Source organism: Sorex fumeus, unplaced genomic scaffold, assembly GCF_029834395.1.
Source record: "Sorex fumeus unplaced genomic scaffold, SorFum_2.1 ptg000008l, whole genome shotgun sequence".
NCBI classification, from domain to species: domain Eukaryota; kingdom Metazoa; phylum Chordata; class Mammalia; order Eulipotyphla; family Soricidae; genus Sorex; species Sorex fumeus.
The window spans coordinates 55,392,264-55,407,220 of NW_026606065.1; the positions used below are offsets into that span (position 1 = coordinate 55,392,264).

The 14,957-nt window shown below is 43.2% G+C and overlaps 1 protein-coding gene across 1 annotated transcript in view; it reads right to left on the reverse strand.

Annotated features, from left to right (window-relative positions):
* The window catches only part of PIBF1 (progesterone immunomodulatory binding factor 1), a 195,526-nt gene extending 180,870 nt beyond the window's left edge, over positions 1-14,656 (reverse strand). The window contains exons 1-5 of the mRNA XM_056109817.1: positions 14,586-14,656; positions 13,246-13,542; positions 10,441-10,541; positions 5,881-6,079; positions 3,016-3,135 (exon numbers count right to left, since the gene is read on the reverse strand). Coding sequence (XP_055965792.1) covers positions 3,016-3,135; positions 5,881-6,079; positions 10,441-10,541; positions 13,246-13,497 — 672 coding nt within the window. The 5' untranslated portion in view covers positions 13,498-13,542; positions 14,586-14,656. The remainder of the gene's footprint in view (positions 1-3,015; positions 3,136-5,880; positions 6,080-10,440; positions 10,542-13,245; positions 13,543-14,585) is intronic.
* Positions 14,657-14,957: the final 301 nt, after the last annotated feature.

The following is a 14,957-nucleotide window of genomic DNA, read 5'->3' on the forward strand; positions in this document are numbered from 1 at the left end:
CCAATGATGTCTCGGATGTCAGGGGGTACTGAATGGGTACAGGTGGGCCGCGGGCAAAGCACATGCCATGGCCTCTGTACTTTCCTGGGCCCCCGTGTATGCAGTTTGAATAGAGTCGAGTTAATTTCTTCTTTGTTCTCTTCCAGCCTTCCTTCCTTCTTTTTGGGGGGAGGAGGCTTTGGGACATACTTGGTGGTAACCAAGGCTTACTCCTGGTTCCATACTCAGGGACCATTTTTGGTGGGCTTGGGGGACCATCTGGGGTAGCAGCTGTTTCTCACACTGAGCCATCTTTTTGTGAAAAGATCATCTATGATTCAAACCTCATAGACTGGAGAGGTAGTTCAAAAGGCTGGAAGACATGCCTTGCATGCAGGAGGTCTGGCAGCACATGGTCCCCTGCGCACTGCCAGGAGGGACTCCTGAGCGCTGAACTGGAAGTAGCCCATAAGCACTAACTGAGTGTGGCCCCCATAACAACAACAACAAAAAATCCCCTCAGAGCACTTTAGTAACTGAGACTATTTTTTTCATTACACTAACGAAATAATAAATGTTATTTAAATCACCATGTGAGAGATGAAGAGAATTCTTTAAAACTCATCAAGAGTTTTCCAAGGGCTGAAGTGAGAGTGCAGTGGGTGGGGTTCTTGCCTTGCATGTGACTGATCCGGGTTCGGTCCCCAATACTCCATACAGTCCCCTGAGCCCCATCAGGAATGACCCTTGAGTGCAGAAGCAGGAGTAAACTCTGAGCACAGACAGGTGTGGCCCGAAAAACAAAAGATAGATGGGAGGGAGGGACGGGAATTTATCAGGAGCAATTCAAATCACAAACACCTTTGTGTTCCAGTACTCCCCCCAATATCAGAACAGAAGACCATGCATCCCCACCTACGCCCCAAACAGATGCTTTCCTTCATCTCTTCCCCACAGTCACATGGAGAGCCTGGGACACAAACAGCCCTAGGCCCCCGCCAGCACAGTCCACGCTGCCGGAAGACAAGAGCAATGTCCTTCTCCTGCTGCCACCATCACAAGACTTCTACGAACATTAGCTGTGACCTCTCCAGCCAAAAAAAACAACCCTTCCTCATTCCACGTCTCTGGTCTTCTATCCTGAGACTTCTCTTCCTCAGCAAAGTTCCATAGAAAGAACTTCCACTCTTCCCTCTCTCCTCCCTTTCTCCCCAAGCACCCCCCTCCCTTTTGACCTCCCTTTCTCTCTACGAGAACTATTCCGCTGGACTCCACTCCTCTGTGTTCCTGAACAGGTTATCAATGATCCTGGTCAATACAAAGTGAACTTCCACTCTTCCTCTTATTAGAGAAAGAGTATGGGCAGCATCTGAAACAGGTGATGGATCACTTTCCTCCATGACAAACCCTTGTTTTGAACACGGGAGACTCTCTTGGTGTCCTTCTATCACTGGTCGCTCCCCCCAGTCTGTTCTGCCCTGGTTCTCGTCTCTACACTCACTTTCCTCTGGTGACTTCATCCTCCCATTTAAATAGTCTCTGGATGCTACTTCATCTTCCCATTTAAATATCCCCTGGATACTGAGGCCTCCACTCCCAAAAGCATCCCTTCCAAGGCCTGACTCCAAGAGCATCTCTAGAAAGACAGCTCACGGCTCTCAAAGGCATCATGTCAAGAGCCCGAATTCTCTCTGGGACCTCAACCTGCCTCACCCGCAGCTGCTTGAGATGGATGACCCTGGGGCAGCGTTTCCCAGCCAGGGGCCCAGGACAGTCCAGGGGCCCACAGGTGAAAATCCCATAAAGGGTGGGGTTGGGAGAACATGGCACATGAGGAGGAGGCCAATACAACCCCATCGGATGGGGAGTCACCAGGAGGAAACAGATCAGAGGGGCCATGGTGGGAACACAGCTGGGAGACCCTGGGTGAGAGCACAAGTGCTGCCAGCGATGCTGTGTTTACAGCCCTGGGACAAAGGCATTTCTGAGCTGGAGGGAGCTGCAACAGAACCGAGAGGGGAGGCTGCGGCTCCTTCCTCTGACACCTGCCACAGGAGTCCCCAAGCTTGAGGGCGACGCCACCTGTCCACAGCTCTTCCAGCCACCGCAGTGACAGTCCCCTGCCACTGCTGTCCAAGGCTCATCCTTCCCGATTTCCCTGATTCCAAGAGACGCAAACCCAGCCCTCCAGACTATGCCGCTCAAACACCCGAAACTAAAACCCCTTCCGGTCTCTCTTTCGTACCTCTCCACCCTACTCATCAGAAAAAAGAATGGCTCTTCTTGCAATTTTTGTTTTTTCAACTTCCATTGATTTTTATTCCCTCCCCCTCCTTCCCTTCCTTGTGACTGATGGGGGCTGGGGGCACGTACAAGTCGGTGGTGGTGATCACTGGGGTTGCGAATCGAGGTGTGGTGCTGGCACACACTAGGTGCTCACCAAGGATTGGGCTCATTTGGTTCTGAGTCTCCCCAATGTGCACAATAGGGTCACGCTTCTGAGACATGGCGCTTCCACATCTTAGTTTGGTGCTCACTGGGGGCTGCACCCCTTATTCCGTGGTGCTCACACATGCCTGGTTGTGGCGTGGGTGGAATTCCCTGGCAGCTCTGGGGAGCACAGATGGCAGAGCTGCCAGGACTGTGCTTGGTACAAGTGAGATGCTGTGGGTTTACACCTGGAATCACAACCGAAGCCACTGCGCTATTCCACTGAACCCCTAGTTTCTGCACTTGGGAATTACTCCTGGCCACGCTCATGGGACCGTGTGAGCTGGCGGAATCAAATCTGGGTCAGCCACGTGCAAGGTAAATGTCCTTCCTGCTCTACTATCATTCCAGCCCCCTCAGGGATGAATCTTTAGGATAATCTGGCTTAATCTGCCTACTGCAAACGAAGATGCTGTGGTCATCATTTCCTCACTGTGTATTTTTCTGCAATAATTTTACTTTTATATTCTGTACCTCAAACAGGTCTGGAGCTCCTTAGCAAAAACTCTGATACCACTTCACACCATGATCAAATTTCATACAAACCTCTGTGAGGCGTTTCAGCTGCTCTTTGTTTTCACTTAATTCTTCTGAGAGGTCATTCTTTTTCATCTGTAGTTCAGAGATTTCCTTTCTTAATGGATTCACAAGTTCATAAAACCGGAGCTTTAAAACAAATTCAAGAAGCACCCTTGAAATCCAAATTATAGTTAAAATGCGATAATCTATAATTGTCTTATAAGTAATAAAACAAAAACATTAAGGTAATAAAAGGGAAACTTAAAGAGATTCAGTTTTATTTGTATAAAACCAAACATCATTAATTGACCCTAACCACTAATGTTCATATGAAATCTTAATGTTCCATTAAGATCCTTTGAGGCAGATTATCTCTCTCTCCCCATGCCTGACAGTCTTTCTTCTACCAATAGTCCATTTACAAATTCTTTTTCCTACTGCTTCTGCCCTTTCTAAACCCTCTACCTGTTATTTACCAAAGACATCCTGTGTCCAAGACCTGTGTACCTGTTGGCTTCTAATGAAAAATTCTTCCAACAGATAATGCAGGATTCATGTTCTCCCTCTCCTCAAGCCTGACATCTAAGTATCATCCTCTTGGAGGGCCAGGGATTGGGCGACCTGGGCCTGATCCCCCAGCATTCCATATGGTACCCACCAGGAGTGTTCCCTGAGAGCAGCGCTCGGAGTAAGTCCTGAGCATGGCTGGGTGTGGTCCCCGAACAAACAAACAAACAAATAAAAATTCAATATCATCCTGATCCCCCCACCCTAGTTTAAGATAACAGCCCCTATCTGATAGTAGTCCCTATTCCTTACATCTGCTTTTTACCTCCACAGGCTTGATGACAAACATTCGCCATGATTTATTGTCTGGATTTTTCCACTAGAATCTAAGCCAGGAAATCACAGGAGGAATTTTTGTTTAGTGTGCATATGACTCTACCTCCAATGCCAAATTACACAGTGAGACTATATCCTAGACTACTGGGGAAGTTGGGGAAGTAATTAGCATGAAGCAGGGAGCATCTGTTATGTCTCTTACACTCTGTTCAAATTTCTCTCTCCACTGATAGTTCTCTTAGGGGAGTCTGCCTGCCCTGAGGTGGTAAAATGTTCTACCTGACTACATCCCATGCAACAAAAAGGCCTTTGGTGGGGGTGAGGTAACTGTGGACACCCAGACCACAAATGTCAACTCCATTGTAAACACATTCACTTAGATATAATAAATTAAACACAAACAATAACTAAACTTGAAAATAAAAATGTCACCCACCGACAAGTTAAGAGAGAGTAATTAGGGGCTACTTATTACCCAGGCCTATGACCTGAGACTTCTTAGTGTCTTAGTATGGTAAGAGTGCCATGTCTGGGAACAGGCAAGTGCTCAGGCTGGTCTTCAACACAATGAGTCTGTGTATTATTAACTAGTTTGAACAATACCTCTGAAAACAAAAAATACAGCAAGGAAAATTATACTGGAAAACAAAAACATGTAGAACTGTCCCTAACAATATATTTGATAACTACTGTTGATAAAGACAACACTTGAAATATGTTCTGGATAGTACACTGTAAGCAGAAAAAAAAATACATTTGGACAATTTAAGTAAAACACAGACAAAAAGGCAACACCTTTTTTTCTTTCTTTCTTTCTTCCTTTTCTTTTTTTAAATCATCTATCAAGAACTTATTCAAATGAGAATTGAGCAGTTTATATCCCTATTGAGAGTCAATTCTTACCTGGTCACAGTAGAAGGATGTTACTACCATTACTAATCATTTCACAAAAAAAAAAAAATTCAAATCTCTTAGGGAGAAATGACATTGATGTACACAAACCAGAAGTTCTCAATTTCTCAATGTATGTGAACAGTTGGGATGTATGCTCCCATACATGCAATGTACGGGAACAATGTTGGGAACCCTTATCCTTGCCTCCCACTCTGAAGCTTTTCTGGGAATTTTTAAGATCAAAACTATTTTCCAAGCAATACTAAAATTTTTTGCCTGTTGTTCTTATCCTCATATGCCTATTCTGTGACTTTGCCAAAGACTATATGCCTCATACCTTCACCCTAAGTCTAATGGATTGCGTACTATGTATTCTTGTGTTTCAAAATATCTCATTTAATTTCTAATAAGGCAAATGTTAATAGAAATAGTTCATCAAAACAAAAACTCTTTGGATTCCCTCCATAATTTTTGGAGTGTAAAGGGATACTGATAATAACAACAACGAAAAATCTGAGACCACTGTTAAAGATCAACTCTCTGTGCAGATTTGTGTAACCAACACGGCAAACAAGATCCTCAACCAGAGCCACAAAGGTCTTCCTCATCCTTTACCCTTTATAACTACACCAAATTCCCCTTTCTAATAACCCAGTCAACCATTCATCTGTCGCTTATAATTTTCCATTTTACGATGTTACCCAAGCACAAAAATCTGTAAGTCTACAACTGTACCTCCTGATGTCTCACTAATAAAAATTAAAAAAAAAAAAAAAGAATGTTACAAAGTACAGTTTATAAGAAGGGTCATTGCCAAGACCCTTCAGATCTGGTGAAGTGAGCCCTGCTTGCTACTTCAGATTAAGGCCACACAGCAATTTACTACGTAGGTAGTAAAAAATTATATTACTACATAAATATCAAATTTTAGTCTGGAAATCCACGCACCTGATTTTTGCTTTGTTCTGTTTGGGGGCCACACCTGGCAGCCTGTGATCAGGGTTGCTGTCACTCCTGGTGGAGTCGGAGGAACATATGGGTGGACAGGGAGAGGAACTGGTGAGCCGCTAGTGAGGCAAGACCTTGCCCACTGAACTATCTCTCTGCCCCCGCAAACACAAGCATTTGAAAAAAAAACTGACACAAGACACTCACAGATACATATTCAGGAATAGAGAGGAGGTCTTCAGAAAAACTTTTTAGTTTTATATATTGTTCTTCTGTCAACTCAAATTCACGTAGGTTTCGGCGAATATCTCCAGCTTTCTCTCTTAGCTGCTGATTTGTCTCTTCTAATTGTTTCTGTCTCAATAAAATCGTTTCCATTTCTTGTTTCATTAGTTCTTGATATTTTCTATATAAGGCAAGAATTTATGGCAGATTTAAAAAAAAATCTTTGAAATTTCACTTTCTGTTACCTTTTAATGGTACTGCAAATTATAAGATTCACATAGAGTATTAGAAAAGACTCAAAATGGCTTAAAAATTCAAATGATAAAAATCGCATTTCTTTGTTTAAAATTTAAGTCTTATATATGTGTTTTGAACCTGATTTACTAAAATTGTTTTTTATTCTTTTTATTTAGGTACTTCAACATATGCATACCTCAAGATAGCAACATCAAAACGTAATAAGGTTTTCATTCATCAATAAGTTAAAGAAAGTGGTAATCAACACATAATCATCATTCCCAGAATTTTTTTTTTTTTAACAAACAAAGCAAACCAGGGATTTTATTGGAGGACAGAGCTCAAGAAGCAGAGCACAGAGATCACATGGCTGCTTCTCCCGGAAGGGAGCATAACATAAGCCCCAGAGCCATGCCACCGGACTCATTGCCAGGCAGCTTCACTCGGGGCGCCCCAGAGGTGGGGCGGGTGAGACCCCTTCCCACCCCAAGAGACCCAGCTCCAGCAGCCAAAAACCTCCACAACCTAACAGATGCCACACTCAAGGCTGCTCCCCACACGCTCAGGCAAAGTCTCACATATGAGTGAACATATTCCTGGACCGCACGACACATCACTCCCTGCTCATTCTCCATAATCACCACACCATATCTGGTGGGGTTCAGATATCACTGTATCACTGTCATCCTGTTGTTCACTGATTGCCTCGAGCAGGCCCCAGTAACGTCTCCTTTGTCCTAGCTCTGAGATTTTAAAAAGTGCCACATTCGAGGCTCTTTCAGGGTCAGGAGAATGAGACCCATCATTGTTACTGGTTTTTGGCATATTAAATATGCCATGGGGAGTTTGCCAGACTCTACTGTGTGGACAGGATACTTTTGGTAGTCTGCCAGGTTCTCCAGAGTAAGAAATAGATAATAACGTGTGGAGAGTGGTCTTAAGCCTGGCTGTGGCTGGAACCGGAGGTCTTCAGCTGCCGGGGCTCTGCTCGGGGTGGGGAGGGAAACTCAACCCACCCTCCTCCAAGGGGCCCTGGGTGAGGACAGCCAGGCGCAGAGTCGCTGTTCTCTTCCCAGAGCAGGGTTTTAGTCTCTGGGTCTTGGCCATTGATGGGATTACACGGCGCCAGGGGCAGTTGGTGGCTATAACGCTTACATACTGGAAGGTGGGGGATCTGGGTGGAGGAGGCCCAGTCCCAATCTGAGCAGGCTTGGAGATATCTCGCGCCGGGTCCCGCACACCTGGGTTCCTCTGCTGTTGCCTTCGTGTGTGAGGCTCCTCCGAATGTGTTGAGAGTGGTTTTACGCATGGCTGTGGCTGGAACCAGAGGTCTTCGGCTGCCGGGGCTCTGCTCGGGGTGGGGAGAGAAACTCAACCCACCCTTCTCCAAGGGGCCCCAGTGAGGACAGCTGGGTGCGGAGGCAGGAGACTCTGCGATGTTCTCTTCCGGGAGCAGGGTTTTATAGTCTCGGGGTCTCGGAACCCAGGTGTGCGGGACCCAGGGCATAGATCTCCAAGCCTGCTCGGATCGGGACTGAGGCCTCCTTCACCCAGATCCCCCACCTTCCACTATGTAGGCGTTACGCCCACCAACTGCCCCTGGCGCTGTGTAATCCCATCAACGGTATTCAGATAGTAGGCAACAAATCATAGAGAGAAATATATATATATACATATATATATACATATACATATGTACCAAGGTTTCCATCACCCAAACTTTAACAATATGTTAGTGATATATACTATAGAATGTATGTCTAAATGGCTGCTGCCAAAATAGAACAATTTCTACAATGTTTCCTATATGAACACTTTTTTGTAAGCATGTTCAGAGTTCTTCATAACAGATAATACAAAATATATTACTTCAGTTGTGTTTTGGGACAGGGATTGGGATTTGGGATGGAAACATCCCGAATTTGGTGGTGGGAGGGCGTGATGGTGGTGGGATTGGTGTTTGAAGATTAAATGTAATCAAATATTGTGAACTAATAAAATATGAAATAGAGTCTTATAAAATAAAAAATAATAATAAAAAAAAAAGAAGCAGAGCCCAGGGCTTCCGTGTGACCCCTCCCTGGGCTTTAGCTTAGGCTCCTGGTGGCCGCATGAGTCCTGCTTGGGGTTGGGGCCCACACATCAAAACCCCAAATAGTCTGAAAAAAAAAATAGAAAAAAAAATGGCCAAAATCCATGTAGTGAACATTATTATTGTTGAGTACCTACCCCAAATTTTTGGGGGTTTGGGGGGAGGACAAGGGGTTTATGTGTTGGGAGGGAGGTGCTGGGCCACACCAGCTGTGGTCAGGGGCTGTTTTTGGCTCTGTGTACAGGAGTGACCTCTGCAAAGGCTCGGGAACTACATGCAGTGCCAGGGATCAGACCAGGCCTAGTAGCAGGCAATTAAGCTCGGGACTCTCTCTCCATCTCTCCAGCCCTACACAAAGATTTCAAAGAGGAAGGAACAATCTAATTTCTTCCCCCTCCAATCTGTGGTCATGCCAACATATGCATAAGCTATCTCTCATCTTAAGACAAGTGAGCAGGGGCTTCGGGATACTTGGAACATCATTGGAGTACTATTTTAGTTCAATCCCTGCATTTCATGGCTTCCTGATCACTGCTGGGTCCAACCACTGAACCTTCAGGACAGCATCCTAGGCCAAGTATCACCAGAAGTAGACCCCGGGCCTCCTGAACACGGCTTTGGATTAAAAAAAAAATTCACTTTGGACTCTATTTCAATGTCTATTGTTTATTTTCCCATGGAGTAAAACTTCTTGGAAGTTGCCAATATTCACTGTCTTTGAGGTTTGTCTTCTAAAACCCATTATAATCAGGTTTTCACTCTTACTGAAATACCAAGATCGCCAATGAGACCCATATTGCTGGTGATCAAATTGGTCAATACTATACTGGGACGATCGGTCCTCTTCTCTGACGGCAGTTTTCTCCTTTGGGAAATCTATTCAGTTTCATGACTTAAACACTCTCTATGTCCTAAGGACAGCGCTTGTATAGATATATTACAGACCTGACATATACTTCCATGTGAATCTCTGACAAGACTGTTCTGTCTCAAACTGAACTCTTCACCAACTAATCTACTCCACCGTGGTTTCCCATCTTAGCTGACAACCTCATGCTTTCAAATTCAGGACAAAAATGTTGGCACAATCTTTGACTCCTCTTTCTCATGAACCTCACATCTAATATATTAGGACATCGTATTAGTTCTACCTTTAAAAGACATTCAGCCACTCTTTACCACCATCAGTTATCAAGAGGATTATTCAATAGCTACCTAACCAGGGCACCATATGGGATGCTGGGGATCAAACCCAGGTCAGCTGCTTGCAAAGCAAATACCCTACCGCTGTACTATTGCTCCAGCCCCAGGGGCCAGATCATTTTCAAAAACATGTTAGACACTAAAATCTCATAAGGGAAAGAGATAATAACTTAACACATTTACTTCTAATTAAGATATATAAATATTCATTTGCCAAATTATTAACATAGGGCTCATTTTTCGTGAAATATGGAAACTTGTTCTACTTCTGCGTAATTCACTACTCATACTTTTCAGCTAAGTTTACTCACAGAGGCAGCCTTTACAAAACACAGGGGATGAAATCTGAGAGGATATTCTTCCAGGACTTGATTTTTACCTCCAATATCTCTGGTTTTCTTTTTTCCCTCTAATCTCTTAATCTATTCTGCTTACACTTAATTGGAACTTTATTTTCATTACTTTTATTCTTTTTCAAGGATATTATTGCAGCTTTTATAAAAATGACCCACTCTTATGCAATTACATTTGTTTATATCATTTCTGATTAAATCATACGATTAATTAAAATTCTACAAAAGAACACAGGGCAGGCTGGAACAATAGTACAGAGGGAAGGGCGCTTGCCTTGAACAAGGCTGACCTGAGTTCAATCTCTGACACCACAGATGGTCCTCTGAGAATATCCAGGAGAATTTTTTTGTTTTTCTGTTTATTTTTAATTTTTTTAAAAATTAAATCATTGTGAGGGAGACCCTTACAAAGCTGTTCATGATTAGGTGTCAGTCATACAGTGTTCCAACACCCACCCCTCCACTAGTGTACATTTCCCAGCACCAGTGTCCCCAGTTTCCCTCCATCACCCCCCACCTCCCAGAGAGGCAGCCACTTTTCTTTTAAAATCATTTCCGAACTTTCCTAGAATCTAATTTACAAACACGAGCATGGAAGGAAAATAAAATTACTTTCTAACTACTCAAAGAGTATGACTAATCTATAAAAATGTTTACCTAGCATCCTTCTGTTGAAAAGTCAATTGGTTGTCTAATCTCAGTGTCAGTACCTGCTTCTGATGAAGTGCATCATTAAGTTTCTCCTCCAATTCTTCAATCTTAAGAGAAAAAAAACAACAAATTTTCATATGATCATTTTCAAATGTATCATTAATTAAGAACATAGGTAAGGAATATAAAAAAAAGTGTTCAATGTTATTGACTACCATGATAGCATTGTAGCACTGTCCTCTCGTTGTTCACCGATTTGCTTGAGCGGGTACCAGTAACATCTCCATTATGAGGCTTGTTGTTACTGTTTTTGGCATATCAAATACACCACAGGGAGCTTGCCGGGCTCTGCTGTGTAGGGGGGATACTCTCAGTAGCTTGCTGGGCTCTCCGAGAGAGACAGAGGAATCAAACCCAGGTCGGCCGCATGCAAGGTAAGGGCCCTACTTGCTGTGCTATTGCTCCAGCCATGATAATGAGGAAAATACAAATCTAAATGACAATATGGTATCACCTATACCAGCGAGAATGGCCTGTATTAGTGAGACCAGAAAAAACTTGTGTTGCAGAGAAGCAGTGAAAAAAACTGCTATTCTATGTTGGTAGAATTGTAAGCTGATTTAGTCTCTCTGAAACAGGTATGAAAACCACCACAAGATGCAGCAATTCCACTCCACGGTTTCTATCACAAGAATACAAAACACTAATCAGAAAAGACACATGTTTTCCCACAGTCACTGCAGTGTTATTTGCAATAAACTAAGATCTGGAAATAACCCAAGTACCCAACAAAAGATGAATGAATAAAGACTCTTCTTTTTTTTAATAGGGGCTGAGGGATAGCACATAGGGCTGGAACGCATGCTTTGCATTCCAAAGTCCTGGGGTTCAAGCCCTGATACCACATGGTCTGCCAGCCCAACTAGGAACACTCTTGAGCACTGCCAGGCAAGGCCTTAAAAGTCAAACTAATTTGTGATATAATGCACAATGGAACACTACTGAGCTACAAGGAAAGGGACAATTGCCCATTTTGCTACAACATGAATAGAACTAGGGAGTGTAATGTGCAGTGAAATAAATCAGGGGAAGAAGGATGAATGTTGAATCATTTCATATATATGTGACACTAAATACAACAAAGCAAAGGAACGGACAAGTGTACAACGAAAAGAAGACTTCCGACTTGACAATGGAATTGAGGACACCCTATACTGTCCGCAGGGCCTCATCGGGAGTGACCTCCAAGTACCAAGCCAGAGAGAAGTAGGCCCTGAGCAAAGCTTATGTGGTCCCCAAACTCAAACCAAAAGCCTCAAAGGCAGCATCTTGCACAGAAAAAGCACAACATAAATGTTACCTATTGCTAAATATTTTTAAAATAAACTTAAACTTTACTTCATGAAGATCTTGGGATATGAGACACTTTATGTTCCTAGTATGGTTCAACTATCTCCCAGCGGCAAGACAACGAGGTAGGTAAATATCGACAGGCCTGAGTGAAGACAGAAGACCAACTTACTCTAACTCACACACCAGAACTGGAAGGCAGCTATTCTTACCACCATACAACCAATATGCATCAAAAACAACAGAAATGAAGGAGAGAGAAAGAGGTAGGTAGGATCAAGAGCAAAAGTGGGAAATTACTTGACAGAAAAGACTGTCTCAGCAAGTTCTCGTGCCTTTCTGAAATCATGGTACGTCTCTTACAACTAGAGACAATTTCACTAGGTCTTTGTCAAGTTAAATACTATGGTGTAAGGTAAATAAACACATAAGGCAGAACAACAGCAACCAAGTCATCCTTTCCTACTTGGCAAACATCATTTGGTAAAGACTAGGAAACTGAATTGACAATCAACATTACTTTCACTTTTTGCAGGGGGTGAGAAGCCACACCCTGGGATGCTGAGGAGTTACTCCTGGCTCTGCACTCAGGAACTGCTCCTGGTGGTGCTCGGGGAACTATATGGGATGCTGGGGATTGAACCCAGGTCAGCTACATGCAAGGCAAGCTCCCCACCTGTTGTACTATCTCTCTGTTCAAAAAGTCAACATTATGATATGGTAACTATCAGATAGAAAGATAAACACAGTAATAATCAAATAGATTTAAAAAACAACAACAACTGGGACTGGAGCAATGGTACAGTGGGTACGGTGCTTGCCTTGCATGCAGTTGATTTTGGTCCATTCCCGGATACTTCATATGGTCCCCTGACCCTTGCCAAGAGTGATCCCTGAGCACAGAGCCAAGAGTAAGCCCTAACAGGTATGGCCCCAAAAGAAAGCAACAACAACAACTAAAGGAAACCAAACCTCCAGGCATTTTCAACAACATATGTAATAATTGTGCAGTTAATAATCATTACATAATTTTATATAGACTTTACCAAGCTAGTTGCACCATGGTTTTCAATGAAGCAAAACTAATTATATATGTACACACACACACACACACACACACACACACACACACACACACACACCCCTAGATCATGACACATGTACTTCACACATCTAAATTTGAAGAACTGAGCTTACCTCAAAGCAATTCATTCCTGCCCACCTTTAAAGTCCAAAGTTCCTGGCATTTATTTGTTACAGATTACTCACTATCCCCCCTCCATGCCAAAACAGTTCCTTAAAAACTATACAAGAAAATGTCATTTTCTCAAGGTATTTAGAGGTCATTTTGTGTATTAAAAATAATTTTAAATGCAGATTACATTCATATGATTTTAGCTATTATTCATCTAAAGTTTAAAGACAATAAAGCATGTAAAGGAAATTTACACTGAATCTTACCTTTGTAAGATAATCCACTTTCAAATTGTCGATCATCATATTTTTCTGGGATAGCTCTATTTTCAGCAGTTGAATGTTATGAAGTAGTTCTTTCCGCTCAATTAATTGCCTGGTAATTTTTATTTTACCATCGGGCTCTTCTGATGAGGAAATATCATCTGTAGGAACTGTTGTTTCTAAACTAATATCTTCAGATTCCAAAGAGCTTGAGATGTTCACCTTTTTTGATGTCTTGGATGTTTTTCGAGACATCTTTTATTGCTGGTCAGTTTTATTCTTCAATTGTATTTCAATTCTCTGTAGGTTAAAAATATTAATTTAAATATACCATGCATTTCCTCTATATGATTTAAATGCAATATTCTCTATGGAAAGCATAAAATGTATTAAAGCGATACTGAGATCTCCCCCAGTATTTTGTTTGTTTGGGGCCATACCCAGCGAAGCTCAGGGTTTACACTGCACTGCACTTGGGGATCACTTCTGGAAGGTTCTGGGACCACATGGGGTGCCAGGAGGCATAGAACCCCAGTTTGCCCATGGTACTACTACTTCAGTCCCTCCCCCAGTATTTATGAGGCAATCTGGACTACCCCAAACCTATGGCAGATAACTAGAATTGATTACTGCTCAAACAAAACATATAGTCCTTAAAAGAAATATTCTCCTAGAATTGACAATAATATCAGCAGAGGCCATAGATCCAATTAAATAGTAACATTAATGGCATTCATTAGGATTGGCCCAATCCTACTATTATCTTATTCTTTTGAAGGACCAGGAATTTTCTTCGGAGGCAGCAGGAGACAGAGGTTAAATCTGTTACCCAGCACTGCTAATAAAATCAACATAGATTCCAGAATAACCACTCTGGTTCGGTTTGGGGGAAAAAGGTTACGGGAGGTAGGGCTTAGAATTCTGCAAGAGTTGGAGATGAATAGTGAAATGGGAAAAAAAAAAAAAAAACCCATCCAGGAACAGGGTTGGAGGAGCGGCAAAGAACACATCAATGTTAAAAAACAATAGCAAGTGTAGACAGGTGGGGTGCAGAGCCAAGCAGGTGCGGTTCAGTGATTCCCTCCCCAACAGGAGCAAGGGGGGGTAACATAAAAGATCAACTGTGGGGAGGACCCTGAGTGGCAAAACCTTCTAGTGGTAATGGATTTTTTTTTAAATGTTTGTTTTACATCAAACTGGGAGCTTGCAAAACAAGAAGAATTTTTGCAGATTTCCAAACAGCAGCACCCAACTGCGCAAAACGGAAGCACTCACACAGAGAATCCTCTTTCCCCTCCCCCCACCCCCAAGAATTCCAGCAACTCCCTTGTTTGGATACTTACACGTTGTAAAGAAGTGGGTTTTTTTTTCTTTTTTGGGGGGGGACGGGGGTTGTGACCGCAGAAGACCTACGGAACGATGGCAACAAAGGTGAGGAGTGGACACAGGACTCCAAAGAGGAGAGGCTTTCCTCCTTGGAAAGGAAACCGACCAGGAGAGGTGCAATCAAAAGACCAGCCACGTATCCCGGATCACAAAAGATCCGAGGCCTGGAGGGGTGGGGGGGTGGGGGGGAAAAGCCCCCGAGGAGTGCAGCGTGGAGACTCAAACTCGGGCTTTAGCAGCAGTGCTGGGAGTGTCCGCGTCCAGCGCAGGAGAGGAACCGAGCTGGACAGTCGCGTGCTCCCTCGGAAGCGCTTGCAACTGCTCCACAC